This window comes from Trichechus manatus, unplaced genomic scaffold (assembly GCF_000243295.1).
Source record: "Trichechus manatus latirostris isolate Lorelei unplaced genomic scaffold, TriManLat1.0 scaffold00027, whole genome shotgun sequence".
NCBI classification, from domain to species: domain Eukaryota; kingdom Metazoa; phylum Chordata; class Mammalia; order Sirenia; family Trichechidae; genus Trichechus; species Trichechus manatus.
In genome coordinates this window covers 16,610,131-16,638,129 of record NW_004443963.1, presented here as the reverse complement: position 1 = coordinate 16,638,129, position 27,999 = coordinate 16,610,131, and the positions used below count along the sequence as shown (strand labels likewise).

Sequence of the window (27,999 nt, the reverse complement as noted above, 5' to 3'; positions counted from 1 at the left end):
GCATTGAAAAGGGAGCCATGGAGGCCCTTTCCCCAGCGAGCAAAGGGCTACACCAGCCAGCATTGCCCTGAGACTGTGCCTGGCCAGCATCCTGCTTGCTCATGGTACCCGGGCAGGCAAGAGACCCTTCCCGGGTAGGTGCCTGTCCTGAATGTGAAAGGATTGGACCCTGTTATCCATCCCCCAACAGACACCAGGAACTACTTGCCAGGGTCTAACATTATGTGAACTGTACAGTGAGTACATTTGAAGGCCTTCATGTGCCACCTGGTGCCTGGGAGCAAGGTGACCAGTTGATTAATGGCCACTGAGGCACCACTGAGGGCCTCTGCGCCTCCCTGTCTTGAGTGCCGAGGCCCATACATCTGTGATTCAGAATACTGCTTTAAGTATTTTTTGGTGATAGTATGAAAACCCTTGAGCCATTTGGTGCTACCCTAGGGTGTTATGAAACCAAGTTCCAAATCGTTCTCATCTGAAATGTGGATAATGTTATTTATTTCAGAGTTGCTGCGAGAAAAAACATGAGATAACATTTGGGAAATGGTTTGTAAACCCTGAAGGCTGCCCAAGAGTAAGGTGAGCCGTGTGGTCGGTCCCAGGGCCTAGTGCAGAGATGGCTGGGCATGGGCCAGGCTGCAGAACACCCGTCGCTGTGGCTTCCCGCCACCAAGGAGCATCTTTTTCCCCCTCTGCAAGGAGAGTCTCCAGGCTGTGGGGCTGTGGTAGGACCTGTGTGACCCATGTCCTGGGAGAAGGCTCCAGAGATGGAGGGGCAACTCATCCTGGCCCTTCCTTGTGGGGGGTGGGAGATGTGTTTATAGGATCTGGGTTTGTGTCCTGGCTCTTTGATTTGGGGAGGAAGTCACCCAACCACAGTGAGTGAACTTCTGCCTTATTGCCTGCATTGGGAATAGGAGAGACTCTGTGTCTTAGCTAGCTAGTGCTAAAACCAAACCAAACCAAACCAAACTCATTGCTGTCGAGTTGATTCCAACCATTAGTGACCCTGTAGAATGCAGTAGAACCACCCCATAGGGTTTCCGAGGAGCAGCTGGTGGATTAGAACTTCTGACATTTTGGTTAGCAGCCAAACGTAACAAAAGCACCACAGTGGGTGGTTTAAAGAACAGACATTTATTTTCTCACAGGTCTGGAGGCTGAAAGTCTAAATCAGGGTCTTGGGCGTTTTGTCAATTCTTTCTGCGGACTCCCTCCTAGTGTCTGCTGACTGCCAGTAATCCTTGGCGTTCCTTTGCTGCTTATAGATGTGTTTGTGGCGGCATCTCTCCTGTGTGTGTCTGTGTCTGTTCTGCTCTTTTTATAAGAGGCCCCTCAGAGGTGATTAGATTTAGGACCCACCCTACTCTGACATGACTTTATTATAACAGAAGAAACCCCTGTTTCCAAACAAGGTCATATTCACGTGTAAAGGGGTTAGGACTAAAACAGAACTTTTGAGGGGGCACAATTCAAGCTGTAAATACTGTGAGTGTCGAGTGGCACTCTTAGAAGGGCATTTGAGTGTGACTAACCAAAGTCCCAGAAGAACTGAGCCCCAGGCCTTCAGCTGCCCCAGGCCTTCCAGATTCCATAAACCGGAATAGATGCCCTGGCCAGTGCCCACTCCCTGGGGAGGCCCCAGAGCTGTTGCGGTTGCCCCTTTCCAGGGATTCTACCCACAGGACTTCTCAGTCTGGCCTTAAGTCACTAATGGAATAGCCTTTGACATCCCCCAACTTCACTGAGAAGACATCAACTTAGGAGTATGTGTGCTTCCTCCAGCCCCTCCACAGTTCCCTGTGTTTTATTCACTTAATTTGGGATGGTAGACTAAGATGATGATTTACAACCCAAATCTGTTTTAGGGATTATTTTTGGCACCAGTTTGCAATTTTGCAACCATACTTACAGGCGATATTATTAGACTTGTCGCTGTGTCTCTTTTTCAAAGCTTGCCACCAATCTTTATATAGACACCTTTTCCATTTTTGAGTTTCTTTATGTAGATGCCCTCTCCATTTTTGAGTTTTTCATGTCGATTCATCTCTTGGTTGATGTGTTAGAGATTATTTATTTTTATAGGAAAAGAGCAAGGTGAAGAGCTGTCACAGTGTAAAAACTTAGAGCTGGAGCAGATGTGGTGTAGATGGGGGCAGAGGATGCTGGAGAGATTGAAGAAGAGCTTGAGGGCAGAGCTGGGAAGCATGGGAAGCCTCTTTTCAGCTGAGGAAACCAAAGGCAAGAAGGCCCCTGAATCCTGGGGTCAGGCTGCAGGCCCGTTACACCCCGGGAAGGCCCAGGGAAGCCTTCTGTCTGTGTCAGTATATTTTAGGTTAGAAATCAGCTCTCTGAGTTGAGATAGCATCATCTGTCTGACATTGAGGTTCAGGCCCAGATGGTTGGGTTTTGGGGTTTGGCCACTTTATGGGTCAGATAGCAGAGACCCTCAGGGGCCCGGCGAACCTCTGGCTAGTTGGTGGTGGAGCTGAAACTCCATCTGGGGCCAGGGTTTTTTCCGCAGTGTTCACACTACCTGCTTCACATCTTTTAAAACTATGTCTCCATCTCATCAGCTCGTCAGCTGTTCCTCTGGTTGCACTTCAGCTTCTTGCCAAAGTGTGCAACTGGGGCTGACTCAGTCCTCCAGGTTGTTGCTGGGAGACTCGGTGACCCTGAGCGTGGCATTTACCAGCCCGTCAACAGGGGGCAGCACTGACAACAGGACACCGCTGTCAGGGCTGTGGGGATGGAGGAAGGGCCAGCCATCCCCAGAGGATGTTCTCAGGTGATCCTGAAGGACAGCTTCACTTTTAGCAAGTGGTTCCAGCCTCCAGCCTGGAATTGGTTTCTGCATGTAAACTTCTGAAGAGAACTCAACAGTGCTTCTTGGGGTGACTTCTGGGTTACTTTTCCATGTGAAGTAGTTCATTTGTTACCACTGGTACTGAAGACGTCACTGGTCACTGGGAAGCGTGGGGCTGGAATGCGAGCCCGCCTGGAGTCACTGGACAGGACTGAACACCTGCTTGCGTCCTACCTACCCCGGCTTTACTTTCCCACAGGATTTTTCCTTTGTGCCAATTTTGTCAACTGTATTCTTTGCTTATCTGTGAGGTACCTCAAATTCTTTTTGAAATAAGGAGTGGAAATAAATAACTGATAAAGCCAGCATTATACATGGCCTGGATGTCATGCTTGGCGCTGATATCCAAAGATGGGGAGTGTGTAGTCTTGGCATAGATGCATAGATGTGTGGGCACGTGACCGAGCCACATGTCACAGAGCAGTGAAGGTGTGTCAGATGGATAGAGCGTCCAAGTGGAGGAGGTGGCGGGTAGGTCTTTCGGACGGGCGATACCTGAGTGGAGTTAAAAATGAGCAGTTTGAAGGTGCACACAGTGGGGAAGGGCCACAAAGTCTCCAAGACATGGCACCTGCATGCAGAAGAGTGGGTGTCGGTCATTGGGGAAATTGGGGCAGAGTAACAAAGAAAAGGTAAAAGCACTTTGAGGAAATAACTTCAGTGATAAAGTAATTCATGAAATGTTCGTATCCAACGGTTATTTACTGAACATCTGCTATGCATCTGGTTCCAAATTCTGGGATCCATAGTGAAGAGAACAGAGTTCCTGCCTTCAGGGAGCTTGCATTCTAGCCTGAGCGCTTGGGGGCAGGGACAGACAGTTAACAGAGACATGAATAAAAGCATAGTCATTCCCATGGAGCTAGATGGTAATAAGGCCTGGAGTCTGGGCAGAGACCTAAAGAAAGTGAAGGAGCGAGCCACGTGGTCAGGCAGAGAGATAGCCAGTGCAAAGGTCCTGCGGCAGCGGCAGCAGGTGTGGCATATTCAAGGAACAGCAAGGAGGCCAGTGTGGCTGGAGCAGACAGGATGAGATGGGCATGATTGGAGACAGATCACAGCAGAGAGGCAGTGGAAGGCCAGTCGGGCAGGGTCTTGTGGGCCATTGGAAGGACATCAACTTTTACTCTGAATGAGATGAGAGCTACTGGAGGGTTTTGAGCAGAGGGTGAACCCAGTCTGGCTAACATCTTAGAAGGGGCAAGGGCAGAAGCAGAGAGACTGGTTCTGAGCCTGTTCTGTTAATCCAGGGGAGAGGTGATGGTGGCTGGGGCTGCGCGAGACTCGTGGTGGACATAGAGATCTGGAAAGCCTTACCAACCCTACCACTCGCCCCGGGAAGGGGCTAACATTGTGCTTTCCTCTCTAGGCTAAGTCATCCCAGGGAGCCCCCTGCTGCTGGCACCATGACGGTGAGGGGGGCCGCACTGGCCCCGGACCCAGCCTTGCCCACAACTGCAGCAGCCTCGCCCAGCATCTCTGCCATCCCTGAGGGCAGTCCCACAGCCATGGAGCAGCCTGTATTCCTGATGACAACCGCCGCGCAGGCCATCTCTGGCTTCTTCGTGTGGACGGCCCTGCTTATCACCTGCCACCAGGTACCCAGGAGTCAGGAGCCCCCGAGCCAGAGAGCCTCTAGGGGTCCCCTTAGAAGGACCCTGAAGGAGGTTGCTAGGCCAACAAAGTATTAGTTAGGCTAGGCTGCAGTAATAAATAAACCCCACAATTTCAGGGGCTAAACTTGGTAGAAGTTGATTTCTTGCTCGCATCCCAGCTCAGGGCAGGTTGGGCCTGATTTTGTGGCTCCCACCTCTTGCAGCTTCACGGTTACCCTGGCATCTTTCTTCTGACAAAGGGGTGGGGGTGTGGGGAAGGCACGCTGGAATATTTAACCACCTCGATCCAGAAATGACACTTCTCACTTCTGCTCACCTTCCATTGGCCAGAACTAGTCACGTGGCCCGCCGGAACTGCAGGGGAGGCTGAGAACTGTAGAGGTGTGCATGGGTGTCTGTGACCCCTTCACAGATGAGAAAATTGAGGCTCAGAGAGGAAGGAGGGAGAGGGAGTTTGTTTGGTCACATGTAAGTTGATGGCAGAGCTGGGATAGAAGTTGTCTCCCATGGCCCTGTCCTCACAGTCCCAGGCAAGGCTGTGGTGGGTTAAGCCTTGCCTTCGCTGCCAGAGGAAGGAAGAGGTTGAAGGGTGCTCAGTGATGGGGGTCAAGGGAGCCCGTCCAGGGTCCGCTGTTAGCTCCCTGCTAGCTGCCCCCGCATTTCCTGTCCCTTTTAGAACCATTTGCTTCCATGGTGACTGGATCATAGCAGATGAGGAATATTATGTTCTCTCCCTCCTAGCCCGGGGCTTGGCTGGGCCAAATGTGATGTCATGAGAGCTGGGACGGGGCCTTGGGGCTGCTAGGCTGAGGAGTGTGCTTGGAGCTTTCTTGGCATTTGCCTGTAGCTTTTATTTCCCCCTGCTTTCTGAAAATTGCACTTCATTCTCCCAGCTCCTCAATGAGGCAGGCAGCACTACCTCTGTGTGACAGATGGGGACCAAGCACAGGATGAGGATGTCACTGACCGCACCCCTCGGCCAGGAGGGGCTTCCACATTTCACAGAAATCAGGGTCCTCCCCGCCTGCATATCTCTAAACCAGAGATTAAGAGATGGGGCGGGGGTGCTACACCCAGTCACCCATAGTCTTTGCTCAGTGCTGTTGCTGCAAAACCCTGGTACGCTTTTAGGAAGGCAAAGGGGGAAAGTGGAGGCACCCACATGGTTGAGGGCCATGGATCCCATACGGCTGTGCGTCTGGGTCCCTGTGGGAGCTTGGTCAGCTGTCCAACATTCCCTGGCCTTGTACTCGAGGGTCCGACTTGGACAATCTGGGCACGGTGCTGAGGCCCCGCTGCTGTGCACTCCGGAGGCTTTGTATGCGCCCTGTGATTTGGTTCTCCTAACAACGTATGACGAATTCCCCCAGTCCGCATTTTACAAAGGAGGATTCGCGGCCCAGGGTTAAGTCGCTGGCGTGTGGTCACAGAACTAGAAGTGGCAGAGCCAGAAGTCACAACACACCCCCCTTCCCCTCTGCCGGGCCCCTGGTCCGAGGAGCAGGAGCAGGAGGGTCCTTGGGCGGGTGGGAGCGTGGTGGGTGGAGCCTGGCTGACCCACATCACCCTGCCGCAGATCTACATGCACCTGCGTTGCTACAGCTGCCCCAACGAGCAGCGCTACATCGTGCGCATCCTCTTCATCGTGCCCATCTACGCCTTCGACTCCTGGCTCAGCCTCCTCTTCTTCACCAATGACCAGTACTACGTGTACTTCGGCACCGTGCGCGACTGCTATGAGGGTGAGCACAGGGTGTGGGTGGGGCCCAGGGGAGGGGCAGGGAGCTGGTGGGCCTGGCATCCGCGAGGTGGGCTGCACACCCCTCTGTCCGGTGATGGGAGCCGGAAACCCTTCTGCCTGCTTTCCTTCTGGGGACCTCTTAGCCTCACAGGGACTGCTTTGACACCTCCCTCACTTCCGGGACCCACTTCAAGGTTTCCATCCAGCCCGAATAGACAAACAGCAACAGCACATGTGCAGTCAGTCACCCCTTACAGATGCACTTTGTGATGTGGGCTCCCAAACACCTTCACAGATTGCTGGGGGCTGCACACCTCTACCTGTGTCTGGTTTCTCAGTTCTGGAATCTCTGATGGGGGAGGGGGCAACAAATTAGAGGTCCATTTGTAGATAGAAAACCAAACAGTGAAGGGTTTCTCCAGGGACCTGTGGCAAGTGGATGGTGGGCTGGGCCTCCAGCCTAGGTATCTTCATTCTGAGGGCTTTGTCCCCTGTGGTGCTCTGCTGTGCTGCCATAGAAGGGGGCCGGCTTCCTCTCAGCAGCCTCCTTCTTGTGTGTACTGAGCACCTGCTACCTGTGCTAGGCTTGGGGTTGCAAAGAGGAGAAGCCAGCCCTTGCCCTCCCTGCCCTCCAGGAGTCTGTGGCCACCTGAATGGCCCTGCCACCAGGAGAACAGCTGCCTGGTCGGTGTACAGGCAGAGGGCCTGGTCTGGGAAGGGCTTTAGGGAGGAGGGGACAGTGGACCTGCAGCGTAGAGAATGAGTTGGCACTGGTCAGGTGGGTGCTAGGGATGAGCATTTGTTTTGGGCAGAAAGGAGCGCTAATGTGCAAGATGAGAGGGACTGATAGGCCTGGGCCTTAGGGGTGCCATGTTGAGCATCGGCCAGTGAGGGGAGAGGTCAGTGACCGAGAGGAGATTGTACTGGGTGGCAAGGATGGGGGAACTATGCAGCCTGGCAGTCCATACAGGGAAATTTAGATTTTGGGTTGTTTTTGCTGCTGACAAACAACAATATGACGGGATTGGAAATGGCACCCTGTGTGTGGAGGGTGGGCCAGTGAGGGAGAGGCCAAAGGCCCCAAGACAGGCCACAGGCCAGCAGGTGTGGAGAGGAGGGTCCTTGAATCTGTTTCTCCGAATTACTCTTCAGTTAGCTCAGGACCCTCGCTCTGGTGCCCACCCCCTCAGGCTCATGCTTTCTCCCATGTCCTCCCCACCCTGCACTGCTGGTTTGAGGTAAAGTGACAGATGTGCTTTTCCTTGTGCTGAGGTTGGCAGCTCTGACATGGCCAGCAGGTGTCCTCTTCCCTGACCCAAGGGACTCCCTGTCACTGGGCTCCATGCATGTCAGGGTGCAGCAAGCTTGTCCCCCAAGATGTTCTACCCTCTGTTCTTGTCACCCTTTGACCTTGTGAATCCTGAGGACTCACAGGACACAGGACATGCCTCTGGGTTGATGAGGACGTGGAGGCCATAGCAAGAGCTCACTGCAGCCCTGCCTTCCTCCCCCTCTGCAGCAGCCACCCTGGCTACCTTCTAGCTTGGCACGTCAGGCATTTCCCAGCCTCAGGTCTTTGCATGTGTCCCAGTGCCTGGGGAGCTCAGCTCCTGCCCTTGCCCTCGCAGCTCCTTCTCATCCTTCAGTCTTGCTTTACCCTCCCCTCTGCAGAGAGAGAGGCCTTCCTGTTCTCTGGCTCCCAGCACCCATGCACATCCACACAGCCTTACCATGTGTGCAGTTATTGCACACGTATCATGTGCGTGCTGTTTCATTTCTGTTTTCCCAAGTAGACTGTTGGCTCCGTGAGAACAGGAACCCATCATGTGTGTGGCCTGGCAGAGCCAGCACATGGTAGGGTGCGTTCCAGAGTGTTTGAATGAATAGAGGACTTTATTAAACACCTGCTGTTTACCTGCATTCATCCATGTGGGGCCTCATTGAATTTCCAGGCAACCCTCCCAGCTGGGGTTCCTGTTCTGCTGTTGCAGGGTGGGGACCACTGCTGATGCTCCTGGTCATGGAAGCAGCAGAGTCCCCAAGGACACCTCCAGGCACCCAGAGAGCCGTTAAGGGTGGGACTGGGGAATGAGAGTGCTGAGAATCCTTTGCCATTCAACTGCCAGCCTCGCCTGGGCACTCAGGAGTCTGCTGAGTGGGACTGCTACCCACCTCGTTCCTTCAGAAGCAGAGAGCTGCTCCTCCGAGGGGGCCTCTCCCACGTGGACCATGGGCAAGTGTCAGGCCCCTTCTCTGTTGGCCCCCAGGACTAGGCGTCATGGCAGAAGGGGCACGGGGCACAGCCAGGGGAGCCTCTGGCACTGCTACCAGAAGTGGCAGCAGATGGTCGGTGGGCGCCCCCTCCAGAAGCCTCTTTGTTCAGGCCCACCTGCCCCAACCTTTCCCCGGCCTTCATGTAAAGGTCCTTGAAGGAAGTGGCTGGCCCCATCCTCTGAAGCACATCTCCTAGCACCTGTTATCCCCTCCTGCCTGGAAGTTCGGGCTGCTCCACAGTTTCCTAGCTCTTGGGGCCCGAGTCTGCAGGCTCCATGTCAGCGGGCTCAGTCCTGTCTTGCCCTTTCCAACCTCTCTGCTCTGTGTCTCAGACCCTCACCCACTGTTCTTTTATCTAGCAGTGCCACACAGCTAGCTGTCCCTGCAGAGCTGGTGATGGGGTGTGTCCCTTAAAATTCAAAAAGAAGGGAATACTGGCCCTGGAGAAGGGACAGGTAGGAAGGGGCATTGTACTGGGCTGAAAAGCTGCTGTCCTGATTCCACCAGCCTGTACCAGAGGTCGACTTAGAACCAAGTTTCTTTTGAACAAAATTCTGTTTAAAAAAAAAAAAAAAAAAAACACTAAAATTTTGTTTTATTAAAGTAATTCATGCACATAGTCTGAACACAAAACTGCCCTGACTCCTCCCCACTCCCAAGTTCACTGCCCAAAGGCAATCCCTTTCAGTTCTTTAAGCTTTTTTTCCCTGTCTTAGTCATCTGGTACTGCTCTAACAGAAGTACCACAAGTGGATGGCTTTAACAAAGAGAAATTTATTTCTTCACAGTCAAGTAAGCTAAAAGTCCAAATTCAGGGCGTTGGCTCCAGGGGAAGGTTTTCTCTCTCTGTTGGCCTTCTCATCAATGTTCCCCTGGACTCGGAGCTTCTCTGCACAGGGAGCCCGGGTCCAAAGGACACGCTCTGCACCCAGCACTGCTTTCTTGATGGTATGAGGTCCCCAGCTCTCTGCTTGCTTCCCTTTCCTTTTATCTCTTGAGAGACAAAAGGTGGTACAGACCACACCCCAGGGAAACTCCCTTTAAATTGGATCAGAGATGTGACCTGGGTAAGGGTGGTGTTACAATCCCACCCGAATCATTTTTAATGTAAAATTACAATCACAAAATGGATGACAGCCACACAAATCTGGGAATTGTGGCTCAGCCAAATTGATACACACATTTTTTGGGGGGACATAATTCAAACCATGACACCCCCCCCTAGAATTACCTAAAAAAAAAAAGAGCTTACACTGATGTTTCTTAATTTTCCCATTTTATAAAGTGTTAATAGAGACTTCCTACTATAGAAGGTTTTGATTTAGGTGTTTTACACCCCCCCCCACACACACACACACACACACACACACACATTTTTCTTGCCCTCATCTTTTCAATGTGGTTCTATCACAACTTTTTCTAAGTCTTTTTTTAGCGCTTGCATAATTATATCTCTATAAATATTGTTCAAAGCTAAGCCTTATAATGTCTTACATTTTCTTTTCTTGTACAGCCTTTTGTTTTTACTGTGGTTGCTATTTGTTTGCTCAGTTTTGTGTGTACCTATCATTAATTTAGAAGGAGCCCTGGTGACGCAGTGGTTAAGTGCTCGGCTGCTAACCGAAAGGTTGGAGGTTTGAACCCTTGGTGGTTCGAACCCATCCAGCAGCTCCGACTGAGAAGGACCTGGCAGTCTGCTCCTGTAAAGATTACAGCCTAGAAAACCCTATGGGACAGTTCCACTCTGTCACTTGGGGTCTCTATGAGTTGATGGTACCTGAGAACAGCATCATTAATTTGTTCCCAGTTGCTTCAATGAATTTAAAAAAAGAAAAAAACCTCCTCTCAGTACAATCACGTGGGTCAGTTATCTGTTAGCTCTGGATTTTCTCCCTTGGTGACATTCTTCCTGGAGCTCTTCCCTTCTCACTTCAGTCAGGACTGGCTGCCTTCAAGCCTCTGACCGTTCAGCTGTTGCCCAGCTCATTCATTCACCGTCATCCTGGGAATTCTGTTTGCCTCTCCTGTGCGGAATCACTTGTTCCCTGGATGCCTTTTCTTCCTCTTCCATGGTTTTCCCTCTTTTTGGCTGGAGCACATCTTCCAGTAGTGTCCTAAGAAAAAGGATGGGTTGTACTTTTTGAAGTCTGAAAATTCCTTTTTGTGTATGTGCGTGATCCATAATGTTTTGGTTTTTTTTTTAAATTTTATTTTTGTTGTTGTTGAGAACATACACAGCAAAACATACACCAATTTAACAGTTTCTGCATGTACAATTCAGTGACATTGAGTACATCCGTCGAATTGTGCCGCCATTCTCACCCTCCTTTTCTGAGTTGTTCCTCCCCCATTAACATAAACTCACTGCCCCCTAAGTTTCCTATCTAATCTTTCGAGTTGCTGTTGTCAGTTTGATCCCATATATATAGTTCTTAAAAGAGCACAGTGACCACAGCCTGTATGACCCTAAGACCAGAAGAACTAGATGGGACCCGCTACAGCTACTGACCACTCTGACTGGGATCACAGCAGAGGGTCCTGAATAAAGCAGGATCAAAATAGAGAACAAAAAATCAAATTCACAAAAAAGACCAGACTTACTGGGTGGACAGAGAGTGGAGGAACCCCAAAACTATGGCTCTAAGACACCCTTCTGACCTGGAACTAAAGCCCTTCCTGGAGACCAGCTTTCAGCCAAACCATAGACAGGCCCATAAAATAAACAATAACACCTGAGTTCCTTAGAACAATCAATTATACACGATCAAAAGGATAACATTTGCCCAAGAGCAAAGATGAGAAGGCAGGAAGGGGTGGAAAATCCAGACAAAAGCAGATAGGGAGGCTGAGGCAGAAATGGAAACGGGGAGAGTGCTGACACATTGTGGGGAATGCAACCAGTGTCATAGAGGACTTGATGTACAAACCATCGAATGGGAAACTAATTTGCTGTGTAAAGCTTCACCTAAAGCACACACATACACACAAAAAGCACAATGCTCATTTTTTACTGGTTAAGCTGAATTATTGTTTGGTTTTAAGAAGACTTCAGGGGATATTTTTGGTTTAAGGTTTAAAGATTATCTCAGGACAATAGTTTTGGGGATTCATCCAGCCTCCATGTTGAAAATATGTTTTTAATTGATGGACGGATGTTGTTTGTCTGGGAATACAATTCTAAATTGGCAGTCATTCTCCCTCACTTTTGAAGGCATGTCGTCGCTGTTGTTTTGCTTCCAGTTTTGGGGAAGTTCTGCTAGATTCTGACTCTAATGCCTGTGTATGTTGTTGTTAGGTGCCACCAAGTTGGTTACGATTCCTAGCTATCCTTCGTACAGCAGAATGAAACACTGCCTGGTCCTGCACCATCCTCACAGTCATTGTTATGCTTGAGCCCATTGTTGCAGCCACTCTGTCAGTCTTATCTCATTGAGGGTCTTCCTCTTTTTTGCTGACCTTCTGCTTTACCAAGCTTGATGTCCTTCTATAGGGACTGGTCCCTTCTGATAACATGTCTTATGAGGAACCTGTACATAGACCAAGAGGCAGTTGTTTGAACAGAACAAGGGGTTACTACATGGTTTAAAGTCAGGGAAGGTCTGCGTCAGGGTTGTATCCTTTCACCATACTTATTCAGTCTGTATGCTGAGCAAATAATCTGAGAAACTGGACTCTATGAAGAAGAACAGGGCATCAAGATTGGAGGAAAACTCATAAACAACCTGCAATATGCAGATGACACAACCTTGTTTGCTGAAAGTGACGAGGACTTGAAGCACTTACTGATGAAGATCAAAGACTACATATAGCTTTCAGTATGGATTGCACCTTGACATAAAACAAAAATCCTCACGACTGGACCAGTAAGCTACATCATGATAAATGGAGAAAAGATTGAAGTTGTCAAGGATTTCATTTTATTTGGATCCACAGTCAACACCCATGGAAGCAGCAGTCAAGAAATCAAACGATATATTACATTGGGAAAATCAGCTGCTGCAAAAGACCTCTTTAAAGTGTTCTAAAGCAAAGATGTCACTTTGAGGATGAAAGTGCGCTGACCCAAGTATTTTCATTCACCTCATATGCGTGCGAAAACTGGACAATGTATAAGGAAGACAGGAAGAATTGACACCTTTGAATTATGGTGTTGGTTAAGAATATAGAATATACCATGGGCTGCCAGAAGAATGAACCAATCTGTCTTGGAAGAAGTACAGCCAGAATGCTCCTTAGAAGCAAGGATGGTGAAACTTCATCTCACATACTTAGGAGATGTTATCAATGCCTGTGTATATGACCTGTTTTTTTTAATCTTGGCTTTAGGATCTGGTCTTTATCCTCCGTGTTCTGAAACCTCACAAGAGGTGAGATTTCATTCGTTGTGCTGGGTGCTTGTGGGCGCTTTCAGCTAGAAACTCATGTTCTGAGGTCTTGGGAATTTTCTCGTATGTTTTGGGAATTTTCTCATATGTTTCTTTGAGAATTTCTTCCCTTCCACCTTTCTCCATTCTCCCTTTCCCTGGAATCCCTGTTAGTTGGATATTGCACTTCAAGATTGAGCCTAGAATTTTCTTCACAATTTTCCAGCTGTTTTCTGTTTCCCACAATTTTTTAAAAAAAATCTTTACCTTTGAACTTCCTAATGAATATTTTGTTTCTTTTACCATATTATAAAATGTCAGGAGCCTTTCCTTGTTCCTTTTTTAAAAATTTTTTTATAGCCTCCTGTTTTTGGTATTGGAATAATACCAAAAATATTTCCTTCTCTCTTTCTGGGGATGTTAATTATAGTTTTCTTCTGTTTCCTGCATTATCTCTGTCTCCTCTGAGTTCCTTTCATTTGTTTATTTGCTTTGGTCTTTGACCTTTGTGTTAGCAGCTCTCCTCAAATGTCTAGTGTCCTTGGCTGTTTTTTATACTTAAGAATGAGGCTTAAAACTGCTGGGCCTCCCAATTGTCTGATAAAACACAGGCGTTTCCTCTGACATTTTTATGTGGTGGTGAGGGTAGACTCCAAATGAAGGCTTTTTGATTCTGAGCCTACTTCCCTAGAGAATAATTTTCTCATCTCCTGCCTGGGAGGTAAAAGCTGGGCAGCCTAAGTTAAGGGAGCAGAACAGGGAAGGTGTCTGAGGGGGCCTCTCATTTTTCATTGCAGACTTAACCTCTGTGTTTTCTAGAAGCTTCCTCATTGCTGCCCTCAGCTGGGCCAACTTCCCTGAGGACAGCTCTCTTAAACTTTCTCGAAGGTAACAATCCAGTAGTTCTGACATGAGACTTTTAACCAATTTTCCCGTTTTTACCTTCACCCACAGCCACCAGAGCGGCCTGGCACATCCAATTCTAAGATTTCCTGGGGTTCTGATTGTCCAGTCTCCACCCCTCGTCAGTGACCATGCTTCATCTTCTAAGCTTTTGTTGGCATCTCTTGCCTGTTGTCTCCTTTGCCATTCTTTGTCCTTGAAGGTTTGCACCTTCCCCCCATTCCTTGTCATTTTAGTGGGATTTCAAGAGGGAATGGAGGGGAGAGTGAAGATGAACATGTGTTCAACCTGTGGACCCTGTGACTTGGTTGTGTTGTTCACATCTGAGGAGAAGGTGGAGTCTCAGAAGTCAGTGACCTGCCTGGGTCCCGCTGCTGAGCGTGTCCTGTGGTGCAGTAAGGGCTGTAATTCATACAGCGCTGAGGTGCCCCACCACAGGGCATTCAAGGGCAGAAAGATGAGGAGGAAACCAGCCCCTTTAAATGCGCATAGTGTGTTCCACTATGGTCGATGGCCAGGAGTTATCACGCACAGATGACTCTGTGACAGCCCTGGGGAGCTCGCCAGCCTGTCAGGAGAGAAGACTTGTATGTAAATCACTGGGATCTAAGAGGCACAGAGCGAGCCGGGCGCACAGAGGAGGGAGACCTGGCATCCACGGCTGCTTTATATGGTCACTGCTTTGTTAATAATAAGGTTTATGTATTTAATAATATAATTTGTTAGTAATAAGGTTTGTGTGGTACTTCACAGTTTTACCAAATGTTTTCCATCACCGTGAGCTCATTCTCACCTCCCAGTTACCTGTATAGTATCATCCCCATTTACAAATGTGAAAAAAAGGGCTAAGTAGGCTAAGACACTTGCCTAAGATTTTCCAGGTAGTAACTGCAGAGGCCACGCTCACACTGGGTCTCTGAGTCCTGGGAACTGTCCTGTGCCAGGCACGGCAAAGTAGAGTTTAGGGCAAGTTTCTCCTCTGCAGAAGTATGTCCTCTTGTTAGGGAAACAGGTTTTACAGACATGAAGGAAACAGAGTGATGCTTCGTTTACTCAGCTTCAGATTTTGGACAAACTTAGTTTCCTAGAATCTGGCCCAAAGTGAAACATCTTCCCAGGCAGAGAGTGCCACAGGATGGACACAGCCAAGGGCCCCAGACACAGGGCCACAAAGGCCCAAGGGCTGCCCAGAAGACTCACTGGCTGATAGTGGCCAGCAGAGCCAAGAATGACAACAACTCAGTTGATCAGAGGAGAGATATTCAGAAGCATCCAGTAGCAGAGGGAGATCAGAAGCAGCATTCAGGTTGGCGAGAAGCAGCAACAAGCAGCATCAGCAGAGGACAGCAAAGCCGCAAGTCAGGAGAAGAAACTGCCTGTTGGAGCAGCTCTGGGGTCTGGGGTCGCTGGTGTCGGGCAGATCTCGCACCACTGTGTTGTAGCCCTTGTACTGCCATTGTGATGATCACCAGCCCTGAAAAAGAGGGAAGGAATGTTCTGAGACCTCCATTAACAGAGAAGATTTCTTTCCAAAGTGGCCAAAATGAAGTGTTCTCCAGGCTCACCCACCAGTTATCTGGAACACGGAGTGCTCCAGGTCTTTCCAGATAACCAGAGTGTTTCTGTGGTAAGGAGAGCCAGGTGCAAGGCCAGCTTTAGTGCTGAAGGTGTGTGTTGAGGGTGGGGGGACTAGAGGGGCCAGTGCACCTAGTGCCTGGTGCACAGTAGGTGACCGATGAGTATCTATTGAACGAAAGGACAGATTTCGGCCTCCCTCACACTGGAGCTCAGGAGGACCGGGGAGCTGCGGCAGAAATGGCCAGAGGGCACTTCTTAGTGGATCGTCTTTCCAAGTCCTGAGAGCAGCCCCCCGAGGCTGTGGTTCAGTTATTAGTTCTGGAAGGATGCTGAACAAGAGTCTGGGTAAGAGGAGAGCCGCCTCTTGAGCTACAGCTTCCTGTCCTGGTTAGAGAAGCTGCCAGAGAGGAAATAAACCCTTTGGCCTCAGGGTTGGAAGGGACTCGTAAAGTCACTCACTGCCTGGAACCCCAGCCTCTGATTCACATTTCCACTGGCAGGAAGTTCACTACCCTCCAAGGCAGTTCTCTACTTCTGCAGTCCTCCTGGGATCTGCCCCTGACCGTATGGGGCCTGCCTGACCCTGTGGACAGATGGCCTGTCCCTCATGTGAATAGAGTGACCCCTGGCGTCTTCTCTCCAGGCCTCGGGGCTCCAGTACAATGGTTCCCCATGCTGTCTCCATCCTGGTCCTCCCTCCTGACTGTATGCACTTACTTTGAGGTCACTGAAGATTTGGTGCCTAGGATGGAGCAGAAAGCACCAGGCGCCTGACTCCAGGGCGGAGGAGAGAGGGACTGTCCCTCCCTCATGCTCGTTACTACCCTCTAGACTGAGGGCCTGGCCTGCAGGCCCCTTGGTCACGTAGTGGAGAACATTTAGGGAGGCATAGAGTCATTTTGTGTCTCTGGGGACTCTCCAGGGTACCAGATCTAGAGCTGTGATAAGGAGGGTGGTGAGGTGAGAAGCCACTAACACAGAACCCAGATCTCCATCTCAGCTTTTCTGCTCTTTTTGTGTTCTTATGTTTGTACCTCGGATGTGTGTTGAGTTTTCCATCGTTGATACCGTTGCTGGGATGGGAGTGTAGTGTCTTGCATGGCTCTGCCATTGCCTAGGAGGGCAGATCGATTTGTCCAGGTGGTCATGGGTCCTAGTTTGGGCTGATTAAGTCATGTTCCGGAGAGTCTGCCCTGTCTCCCTTCTCTGAGAATGCGTTATTGGCTGATTATTGTTTAAAGGAAACCATCAGCAAATTGGCATTTTACAGACTGGCTGACCCCAGAGCAGCTTAAAAGGTCAAGCATCTTGAACTGAGAGAGGCTGATGAAATTGGATGATTCTGGCCAGTTGAACCCCTTAGTGGTTCAGGGATGGGTGCAGATGGATCAGCCGTGTAATTCGGGAGTAGGTTGCCTACATGTGTTGCCACAGGACAGGAAATGAGTTCCAGAGCCAAGTTATTAGACAGAGGATGACAGGATGGCCTTGCTTGGGAGGGAATTCCAGACGGAGGTGGCTGATGAGCATTGGGCCCTTGTGGCTTCTCTTGAGGGTTTTTTTTTTTTTTAATTTGTTTATTGTTGTAGTTTAAATGAAGTTTACATTTCAGGTTAGTCTCCCATACAAAAATTTATGCATACATTGTTATGTGAGTCTAATTGCTCTCCTCATACTGCGACAGTACACTACTCCTTTCCACCCCTGATTCCCCATGTCCATGCAACCAGCCCCTGACCCTTTCTGCCTTCCCATCTCACCTCTGGACAGAAGCTGCCCGTTTAGTCTCTTATATCTACTTGAGCTAAGAGGCACACTCCTCACGAGTATCACTTTATGTCCCACAGTCCAGTTCAATCCCTGTCTGAAGAGTTGACCTTGGAAATTTTTTTAGTTCTGGGCTGATAGAGAATCCAGGGGTCATGCTGTCCGGGGTCCCTCTAGTCTCAGTCAGACAATTAAGTCTGGTCTTCTTGCTAGAATTTGAGTTCTGCACCCCACCTTTCTCCTGCTCCATCTGGGACTCTCTGTTGTGTTCCTTGTCAGGGCGGTCATTGGTGGTAGCCGGGCACCATCTTGTTCTTTTGGTCTCAGGCTGATGAAGTCTCTGGTTTATGTGGCCCTTTCTGTCTCTTGGGCCACTCCTTTCCTTGTGTCTTTGTTGAGGGTTTTGTTTTTGATGACTCGAAGGCTGGTCACCTTGGCAAAGGTGCAGCTGACCAGCCCATGAGAGGGGAAACCTCTTAAGTGGTCAGACAGAGCAGAGGTGGCACCCACCTGTCTCGCCACTCTGCACCTGGTCATCATAGCAGCCTCACCTGGAATGAAGATCTTGGTGTTCACAGCCCATACCTGTCTGTTCACTCCTTCAGTGTGGATTGAGTGTGTAAGTGTCTATTCGGTTCACACACTCAGTGTGGATTGAGTGTGTGTAAGTGTCCACTAGGTTCATTCCTTCAGTTGGATCAAGTGTGTAAGTGTCCATTCTTTTCCCTCCTTCAGTGTGCATCGAGTATGTGTGTGTTCACTAAGTTCACTCCTTCAGTGTGGGTCGAGTGTGTGTGTATCCACTAAGTTCACTCCTTCAGTGTGGATCGAGTGTGTGTATGTCCACTAGGTTCACTCCTTCAGTGTGGATCGAGTGTGTGTGTGTTCACTTGGTTCACGCCTTCAGTGTGGATTGAGTAAGTGTCCACTCGGTTCACGCCTTCAGTGTGGATCGAGTGTGTAAGTGTCCACTCCGTTCGCTCCTTCAGTTAGATTAAGTGTGTGTAAGCGTCCACTCGGTTCCGTCCTTCAGTGTGAATCGAGTGTGCATAAGTGTCAGACCCTCCAATAGTTGTTGAGAGTAGGACTCAGTCCTTACTTGCAAGGAGCTTACAGCCTGGAAAAACAATAGGTAACACACTACAGACTGCTCACAGTGAGCTCAGCCTCGCCTAAGGCCTTCCACACTCGCTCCCCCACCTTCTCAGCAACCCCAGCAGCAAGGAGCTGTTGTTACCCCCAGTTTGTTGATGAGGAAACTGAGAGGCACAGATTGCTTCAGACTCTTGCCCAAGGTCACACAGCTCATGGCGTGGAGCTGCGATCCACACCCAGGCGTCTGTCTCCAGGTTCCATGACCCCTTACTCACACCCTATGGAAGAATCAGGCAGATAGACAGAGGGATGAGGATTGTGGGGAGTGTGGTGGCAGGGACCAAGGAGGCAGGGACATCTCAGCTGATTCTGACTCTGGGAGTTAGCCAGGCTGTCCCGGCAGAGGAAACAAAATGTCCCACTGCGTGGAGGCGTGAGAGGTCATGGCACATTCTAGAAACTTCTGTGATGGTCTTATACATATTCCACTTACTAGGGTCACTATGAGTGGGAATCGACTCAACGGCAATGGGTTTTATGGCTGAGTAAGTAATTACCCCAAAGCATAACAATGTAAAGGAGCCCTGGTGGCGCAGTGGTTAAGGACTTGGCTGCTAACTGAAAGGACGGTGGTTTGAACCCACCAGCCGCTCTGTAGGAGAAAGATGTGGCGATCTACTCCTGTAAAGATTACAGCCTTGGAAACCCTATGGAGCAGTTCTATTCGGTCCTATGGCGTTGCTCTGAGTTGGGATCAACTTCATGGCAATCGGTTTTTTTTTGGTTTATAGCAATGTAAGAAAAACATTTATTTTGTTCATGGATACTACAGGCCAGGAATTTGGACAGGGCACATTGGGGATGGTTTGTCTCTGCTCCAGGAGGTCTGGGCCTCAGCTGGAGAATCCAAGGCTGGGGGTGGGAAACATGTGAAGGCTCATTCACTGCCATGTCTGGCGGTTGAGGCTGGCTGCAGGCTGGGGGCCTCAGTTCCTCCCCGTGTGGTCTCTCCACCTGGGCTAACTTGGGCTTCCTCACAGCATGGTTGCTGTGTCCAAGGGTGAACAGCCCAAGAGAGAAAGAACCAGAAGAAAGGTAAAAGCTGTATTGCCTTTTTTAACCCCAACCTCAGATGTCATGAAGCATTACTTCGAAGTTGTCACAGGCCCACCCAGATGCAAAAAGGGAAAGAGACCCTACCCTTCACTGGAGGAGTGTCAACACCACATTGTACAAAGAGCTTGTGAAATGGGGTCTTTATGGGTGTGGCCATCTTTGGAAAATACTATCTCCCACAATACAGCTACACTCGGCTTGTGTATTCTGCTTGCCCTTCTGTTTGTTGTTGTTGTTAGCTGTAATTGAGTCAATTCCAACTTGTGGTGAATCTGTGGTAGGACTGCCCCATAGGGTTTTCTTGGCTGTAATCTTAATGGAAGCAGATCACCAGGCCTTTCTCCTGTGGTGCTGCTGGGTGGTTTAAAGCACCAGCCTTTTGATTAGCAGTCGAGTGGGAACCATTTGCACCACCCAGGGACCTGTTGCCCTTGTGCAGTTTTTGGACAAAGGTTATTAGTAGGCTGTGACACACACACACCCCAGCCGATGTTCTAAAGTTCTAGTCCGTGAAGTTTAACCTGGAGGCCAGTGGAGATTCCTGCAGTCATCAAACACATCATGAGCTGCCTCCATACCAGGCAGGCAGTACACAGTCTTCTGTCTCCCAAGGGATGTACGGCCTCTGAGGAAGGCAGACAGGCAGGCAACAGCCCTGACAGCCAATAGAGAGTGCCGCTGAGCACCAGTCTCTCCTCTGAGCACTTTGCACGCTCACTGAAACCTCCCAACCGCCCACTAAGGCAGGAACTCTTGTTACCCTCGTTTAACAAATGAGGAAACTGAGGCCAAGCTAGCCAGTGGCAGAGAGCCTGTGTCTGTGTGGTAAGTGCTATGGGTCGTGTTTTTGCAGGGCACTACCTGGGGCCACCTACCTCAGCAGGAGCTGTGAGCCCTGATGGATTAGAGCAACTGTGAGTGTATAAAGCACCCCACATATAGTCTTTCTGAATTGCTAAAGGCCAACTTTTGCCTAAAAATGCATCATCAGGGCTTTATGTGCTTTAGTTCAAGGCAGTTTGTGTTTGCTGAGTGCCTGTTGTGTGCCAGGCATTGAGCCTGCGTTCTGGGGAAAAAGGGTGAGTGAGAAGTGAGCTGTGCATCAGGGGTCACAGTCTAATGAGGCCAGTGGTAATTCTCCTGCAGGGGGCGAGTGCTGGGAAGTAGCTGCAAATGAGGATGTTCTGTGGATGAGATGGTCACCGGAGACTTCGCAGAGTGGGTGGTGTCTGGGCTGGGTTTGAAGGGTCTTAGCAGTTCTCAGGAGCCTTGGTGACACAGTGGTTAAGAGTTCGGCTGCTAACCAAAAGGTAAGCAGTTTGAATCCACCAGCCATTCCTTGGAAACCCTGTGGGGCTGTTCTACTCTGTCCTGTAGGGTTACTGTGAGTCGGAATTGACTTAAGGGCAACAGGTTTTTAGCAGCATTCTCATGGGATCAGCAAAGGCAGAAGCGTGGAAGGGTCCAATAGTCTGCCCTGAGGAAACAGCTGCATTTAGTGTTGCTGGGATATAAAGTGTTAGGGGGCTGGGCTGGGACCAGACTAGCCAAGGGGTTGCTCCTGTAGCAACCCAAGGAGCCCTGAAGGCCTTGGGCAGGATGCAGGGCAACTGCAGCCCCATGGGCCTGCTTAACCCCATCCTCCTGGCCTCCGCCCTTCACTGACGCGTCTCCTCCATGCCTCCATGCTCTCAGCCCCTCTTCTCCCTCTAGCGCCCCTTCCTCCTCCACTCTCTTTCCTGCTTCTAGGGTCCCGCAAGGCGGCAACCTTCATTTTGCTGATTCTGCAAAACCCCCTGAGCAGGCGGCTGGGCACAGCGTAGTGCAGTGTTTATAGCATACCATCTGCAACATGCCTCTGCCAGGCCATCGCTCACTGGTGCAAGTCGGGTTGGTGTCTTTGCAGTGATGTTGAGCTGTGTGCTGGTTCAGAATAAGCTGCCCGAGCTTCCCAAGTCATTTCCACTCAATTTTGTGCCCTGTTCATGTTTTGGTATATATAGCACTACAGGTTGTCGAATGGATGAAGTTTCCACTACCTCCTTCTTGCTTAGAATTTCTCCCGAGATCCCACTGGAGAATGTTTTGGTATTGTTTTGTTTTAAAATTGGGGTCTATAGCACACAAGCAGAAAAGAGCATAAAACACATATGCACTATTTAATAAATAATTATAAAGCCAGTATCCGTTTAACCACCACAGGAGCCTGCCCACGCCAGCTGTCCGAAGCCCCCATGTGTTCATCCTGACCACACCCTCCCCCACCTCCCCACACAGTCCCAAATTTTGTGGTAATCACTTCTTGCTTTTCTTTATGGTGTTACCATGCGTGTATGTCTGCAGTATACATAGTAATGTAATTTAAGCAATATAACTTAGCTTTGCCTGCTTTTAACTTGTAAATGGAATATTACTGGGTGGTTTCTTTTGACCAGCTGCTTTTGCAAAACATTATATCCACGAGGCTCATGTCTGCTGGCGCATGTGGCTGTGGTCAGATCACTTTCATTGCTGTTCAGAAGTCCACCGTCTATGACCCGTCTGTTGATTTGTGTGGTTTCCTCTGGGTACTCTCCACAGCCTTGGTCATCTATAATTTCCTGAGCCTGTGCTATGAGTACCTTGGAGGAGAAAGTTCCATCATGTCTGAGATCAGAGGGAAGCCTATTGAGTGAGTACAGAGTCTCCCCAGAATCCCACACACCACCCTGTGTCCTGGGCCTGACGTTCTTCGAGCTGTCCTGGTGTCAACTTTGTGCATGGACCATCTCTTGCCTGTGACCTTGACCTGCTATGCCTCTTCCTGAGCAACGCCATTCATCTGAACCCTGGGGAGGCCCTCTCCAGCTTTTCCTTTTTCCTTTTTTCTCTTTGTACTTGCCTCAGGCCTTTCCCGTTTCTGTCCGTTTCTCCTTCCTGCGGTTTTTACATCCAGTCCCTTCTGAGCTGGTTTGTTAGCCAGGGCCAGTGCAGCCCAGCTTCCCTACCTACTACGTGTGCAAACACTTCCCTAGGTCTCTCCCTGAGGTTGGCATTGGGCTGAGGCTGCCCCAGATGTGTGCCCCTACCCCACCCCAGCCTGCCTGGACATGGGGAGGACGGCCCTCCTCAGCCCCACCTTTTGTGAGTTCTGGTTTTCTCTCTGCTCACCAGCCTTGTCTCTGTCCCTGTTTCTTCCAGGTCCAGCTGTATGTATGGTACGTGCTGCCTCTGGGGAAAGACTTACTCCATCGGATTCCTGCGGTTCTGTAAGCAGGTGCGCACCCCCAGCATCTGCTGCATTCAGAGGCTAGGACCTGGGGCCTGGGTCTGTGTCCTCGGGCAGCAGCTGCGGGGCTGTGCTGCCTCTGATTGATGGGATGGCAATGAAGGCATGTGGGGCCAGGAGGATCCACTGTAGGATGGCCCAGGGCCCATCCTGTGGAGTTCCCACTTAGCACAGGGCATCCCAGGCCTCGTACCCACTCCCGAAGCTGTTAGGGTTGTGGTCGCGTTAGCAGGGTGTACTCAGAGGGGCAGTGGCGGCGTCCCAGGAGTGTCTGATGCAGCCTTGGGCAGGAGGAACTGGTCCAGACTCTTGCTCCATCTCCCAAGTGTGTGAGCGAATCAGAGGGAGTGTGTAGGGGTTCTGGAACCTCAGTTTGAAAACTTCTTCACCTGTGGCTGGAGGGCAGAGGGGCCTTCTGCATTAAAGACACATGACAAAACAGGCCTGTGCAGTTTCTCTGGTCTCTTGCCCCTTCCCAGTTGACAGTCCAGCAGCTTCAGGCTTCCTCGGTTGCTCCGCCTTGTGATCTAGATTAGCCTGGGTGGAGGCAGTGTGGTGCTGCCAGTAAGTGATGGGTCTGGATGTCTTATCATCTGAGCTTGATTTCCAGCTTCTCCTCTAACTGTGTATCCTTGGATTAGTTACTTAATCTCTCTGAGCCTTAGTTTCCTCTTCTGTAATATAGGCATAATGATGCTTCTCTCATGGGATGGTTGTAAGGCCCAGAGGAGGTACTGTATGGGAAGCATTTAACACAGCAGCTGGCATGGCACCCAGTGTATCTGGTTCAGGGAAGTAGCAGCTGAGGGTGCCACACCCAGCCTGCATGACCTCACTTTAACCTCTGCTGGGTCTCCCACAGGACCTCTGTCAGCCCCTCCAGCACCACCAAAAGTAGTCATGAGGGGACATGAAAGCCATAGCCAAGTCGGGGCTGGCCTTTCGGCCCGTGGCCGTCTCTCTGTGCCAGGCAGACACTCACAGAGCTCTGGCCTGGACACACCAGGCCTGCAGCCCTACTTCCAGCTCTTTCTTCCCTGGGGTGTTTACAGTCCAAATCTCACCTCCGGAACTGCAGGGAAAGAGTTAAAGCTGTCCTGGGCCCAGGGTGGGGCACTCAGAGCCATTGTTTACCCATTGGTTCAGCCGCCTGGGTTCCTGGCCCCACTGTGACTCACTACCTTGTTTGATGACTATATTGTGTACAGAGTTTTGATCTCATGATTGCTAGCTCTAGCACAGCCTTGCTGTAGATTATTCCCCCAGCCCTGTGGGCTCAGATGTTCTGCTGTTGTTCCTAGAGGTGACAGGGAGTGGCAGTAAGAGGAAAGGGAACAAAGAAGCTACTTCATTCCGTTCCTGGTGACACGGTGAAAGAGAATGCCCGACAGCCTCATTCCAGAGGCGTAGAAATGGGCCTTAGAAACTGTCCAGCCACCACCCAACACCTGCCTCTCCTGGGGAGCACATTAAAAGTAGATTCCCGGGTCAGCCAGCCCCGCCCTGCGCCCACCTGGTTTAGAAGGTTTGGACCAGAGCCCTGGGACCTGGTAGCTTTCTGGGTGATTCTCCAGTACTGATTAGCTTCAGACCCGATATGGGAAGCAGCGGGTGCCAGTGCTGCCTTTGCCACTTTACTTCTTGGCCTCAATTTCCCCATCTGTAACATGGGGATAATAATAGTACTGACAGCCTACTGCCAGGCACGCAGGGTCTGCTAAAGGCAAGCTGCTGCCCCTATTTTTCTTATCCCAGGAAAATTGGAGAAAATCAGAGACTTGTCCAGACGGCCTCTGTTGATTCCAGCCCACTTTCCTTTTCCCCAAAGGGTGCCGGTCCCACTTCCTTTAGAGGGGTGATGGGGCCAGGGAGGGTTTGTGAGGTTTGGGCAGAGGCACTCCACCTCTAGCCCCATCGCATGTGCTTCTCCTTGTGGCAGCCCCACAGTGCAGGACTTCCCCTGCAAACCTCGCAGATCCCCAATCAGGGCCAAAACTTGAAGGTTCAACAGGCTACTTTCTCTGCCTTGGAGTCATTGCCCTATTTCTAGTCACACTAGCTTAGGTTTCTTTGTTTTCAAGAGAATGGTGATTTAGTGATTGTATGGGCACCGAGAGCCCTTGAGTTTACTGGGGCCGCTGTAGGGTTTTGTAAAATCTGGGCTCAGTGTCTGAGCAAGCTTGCGGAGGTCTTAATAGACTGGGCAGAGGTGAGAGATCACCCAGAAGACCCCATGCTCGCTCGCCTTTGGTCCCCACAGCAGCGATCCTGTGACACGGTGCTGGCTATGGCCATCTTACCAGCGAGGCCACCGCTCGGGTTAGGTGGTGCTCACTCATGCTCCTGCAGCCAGGAATTGGCGAGGCTGGAATTCGAACTCAGATCCCAGGACTGCAGAGTCCATGTGCTTTGGCTGCTTCCCTCTCCCACCCAGGTCATCACCATGCCCAGTGAAATCCCTGCTCTGAACCCAGAGCACAGGGCAAAGGGTCAGAGCAGGGCAGTGGTGAGGAGGGTGAGAGGCCGAGGCCCTTGCCCCCCCCCACCCCCGCCCTACCCGTGCCCCTTGTGGCCAGCTCTTTGAGCAGGAGCCTGGCCATGCCTCAAGCATCAAGGCCTCCATAAGCTGGCCCTGCCTACCTCCCCCACCATCCCTGCTGCCCCTTGCCCTTGTCTGCCCTGGGCTCTCAATCTCTGGGCCTTTGTGTGGGCTGTTCACTCTGCCTGGAGTAGATGCAGCCCCCTGTTGTCTCTCTGGCAGATCCAGGTCTTCTCTGATGAGACCTCCTGTCTCCCTACCTTGTCTACCGTCCTTCCGTAAACATCCCCTCGTCTTCTCGCGACTGCGCTGTGCTGTCATTGTCTCACACATTCTGCCCTCCCCTCCAGATAGGGTCCCCAGGCGCAGGGATGTTGGGCCTTTCCCTCTGACCCCCGGCACCTCGTGCACCCAGCTGGCAGAGGGGGGCTGGTTGCGCATTTCTGTGCTCACCCTCGACTCTTGACCGTCATCTCCTCCTTTCCCGAACAGGCCACTCTGCAGTTCTGTGTGGTGAAGCCGCTCATGGCCGTCAGCACCGTGGTCCTGCAGGCCTTCGGCAAGTACCGGGATGGTGACTTTGAGTAAGCATCGGGTGCTGGCTTCGGGTGTGGGGACTAGTGTTGGTGCAGGGGTGGGTGGCCCTGCCCAGAGGCTAATGGCCTCGCTCAGCAAAGGGGGGCTGCAGACTGGCTCATATCCACGACTCCCTGTTAGTGGAGGCTGAGCATGGCCCCTGGCCCTTCCCACGCCTCCCTGCGCCAAGCCTGGCAGCCCGTAGCACCAGTCACCTGCACAGACAGGCTGCAGAAGAAGGGACAGTGACCACTTCCAAGGCAGGGGGCCGGTCTTGAGTCCCCACTATGGACCCTCCCTTTAAATTGTCCACACATATTTCATTTGGAGATAGTGAGCATTACCATGTGCCCAGGGCCTTCGTTTCAAACCCCATGCTTGCAAGCCCTTTGTCACACTTCCTAGACCCCACCTAGCAGCTTTGTCAAGGCAGGTGAGGGACCTGAGGCTCAGAGAGGGGACATAGCTTGACTCAAGTGATAAAGTAGCAGAGCCAAGCTCAGTGTCACTCTCTTTGATGCTGTCTTCTGGCCACCAGGCTGTGCCCCCCACCCTAGACCTTTAGTACAGCCCTAGCTTCCATGCCCATGTTCCCCCCAGGAACCCACATCTCCTCCCAGGAGCCTCTGTCTACTACCAGGAGTCCACGTCCCCCACCAATAGCCCCTGTCCCCCACCAGAAACCCTTGTCCCCCACTAGGAGCCCCTGTTCCCCATCAGGAGCCCCCCACCTGCCACCAGGAGCCCACACCCCCTACCAGGAACCCCCGTCCCACACCAGGAGCCCCTGTCCCCCACCAGGAGCCCCCACCCCCCACCGGGAGCCCATGTCTCCCACTAGGAGCCCACGTCCCCCACCAGGAGCCCACGTCCCACACAAGGAGCCCCCATCCCCCACCAGGAGCATGGGCACCAGAGCTGCAGTTGGTGGCTTAAACACATCTGTGAGGCAGTGGGGCTGGGACTGCACTGCCCACACCCTTGCACCTCCAAGCCCAATATTCCGACTGCTTCCATGCCATGATCAGCCACCCCCCTCCTAGTTTGCTGAGCACTGCTTGAAGAGAGCTACTGAGAGTGTGGAGGGTGGGCATATGGCAGGGCAAAGGAAGGAGGTCCCTGCCCCTCCATCCAAGCCAGAGCATGCCCCCATTCCCACAGCGTCACCAGTGGCTACCTCTACGTGACCATCATCTACAACATCTCAGTCAGCCTGGCCCTGTATGCCCTCTTCCTCTTCTACTTCGCCACCCGGGAGCTGCTTAGCCCCTACAGCCCCGTCCTCAAGTTCTTCATGGTCAAGTCCGTCATCTTTCTCTCCTTCTGGCAAGGTGAGTCTCCGCCCAGCCTCCCCTGTGCTGCGCTGTCCTCCACGCCTCCTCCCCTTCTTCCGTCTCACCATCCCTGGTGGCCATGCTCCCAGGCCGTGCTGGCAGCCCTGGATGATGGCTGGCCTGGAGCTCAAAGGGGCCTCGGTTCACTGAGTACCTGCTCAATGCAAAGGCTTAGCCCTTAGGGGCTTCACATGGGCTATAGGGAAGCATCCCATGGGGCCACTTCGTGGGTGGGCTGGGGTCCCCGGGACCCCACAGAATTGATGACACCTCTGTTTTGGTGGCTGGACAAGGAGCTGGGGCGTGGGGTCTCCTGGAGGCCTGGCTTTGCATCGGTGTTACCTGTCATTTGGGAATAAACGTGGACCCTGCGTCCATCCTCACTGGGGTGGGTGGGCATTTGAGGGGGCTGCGTGGAGGGAGGAGGCCTGGGAACGGGGTCCAGTCTGGGGCCAGATGCCCATGCCTCCCTCCAGGTATGCTCCTGGCCATCCTGGAGAAGTGTGGTGCCATCCCCAAGATCCACTCGGCCCGCGTGTCAGTGGGTGAGGGCACTGTGGCTGCTGGCTACCAGGACTTCATCATCTGTGTGGAGATGTTCTTTGCAGCGCTGGCCCTGCGGCACGCCTTTACCTATAAGGTCTATGCTGACAAGAGGCTGGATGCGCAAGGTATGAACCAGGGTTCTGGCGAGCTGATCCCCAGAGGAGCTGCAGAGGCTGCAGATTACCCACTCCCCTGGCCCTGCCCCAGGTCCTCCTGCCTCCCAAGGGCCTGCAGGTGTGAATGGGGTCAGCTCACGTGATCCCCAGTTTACATGTGATAAACAGACCACAAATGTGGAGACATAGTGGACATGGCAGGGCCAAGATGGGTCCCTAGCCTGGATTCCACTGTCTCTCTTTGTGTTAGAGTGCCCCCTCCCTTGCTGCCAGCACCACGAATTCAGGCCTGGAAGCTGA

General features: G+C 51.4%; 1 protein-coding gene across 1 annotated transcript; it reads left to right on the top strand.

The window, feature by feature from the left end:
* The first annotated feature begins 55 nt into the window (after positions 1 to 55).
* Positions 56 to 27,999, top strand: TMEM184B (transmembrane protein 184B). Its single transcript, XM_023728913.1, has 9 exons — positions 56 to 579; positions 4,236 to 4,464; positions 6,059 to 6,224; positions 21,901 to 21,991; positions 22,501 to 22,576; positions 25,620 to 25,711; positions 26,865 to 27,034; positions 27,514 to 27,708; positions 27,950 to 27,999. Exons 2-9 carry the CDS (start codon positions 4,273 to 4,275, stop codon positions 27,997 to 27,999), a joined length of 1,032 nt encoding a protein of 343 aa, XP_023584681.1. The 5' UTR covers positions 56 to 579; positions 4,236 to 4,272.

What these genes read in the sequence shown, in the direction of transcription:
- TMEM184B (XM_023728913.1), top strand. Translation starts at nt 4,273, where the DNA reads ATGACGGTGAGGGGGGCCGCACTGGCCCCGGACCCAGCCTTGCCCACA. An exon ending in CGTGCGCGACTGCTATGAGG is followed by an intron (nt 6,225 to 21,900) that starts GTGAGCACAGGG and finishes TACTCTCCACAG; the next exon opens with CCTTGGTCATCTATAATTTC. An exon ending in CAAGAGGCTGGATGCGCAAG is followed by an intron (nt 27,709 to 27,949) that starts GTATGAACCAGG and finishes TCTTTGTGTTAG; the next exon opens with AGTGCCCCCTCCCTTGCTGC.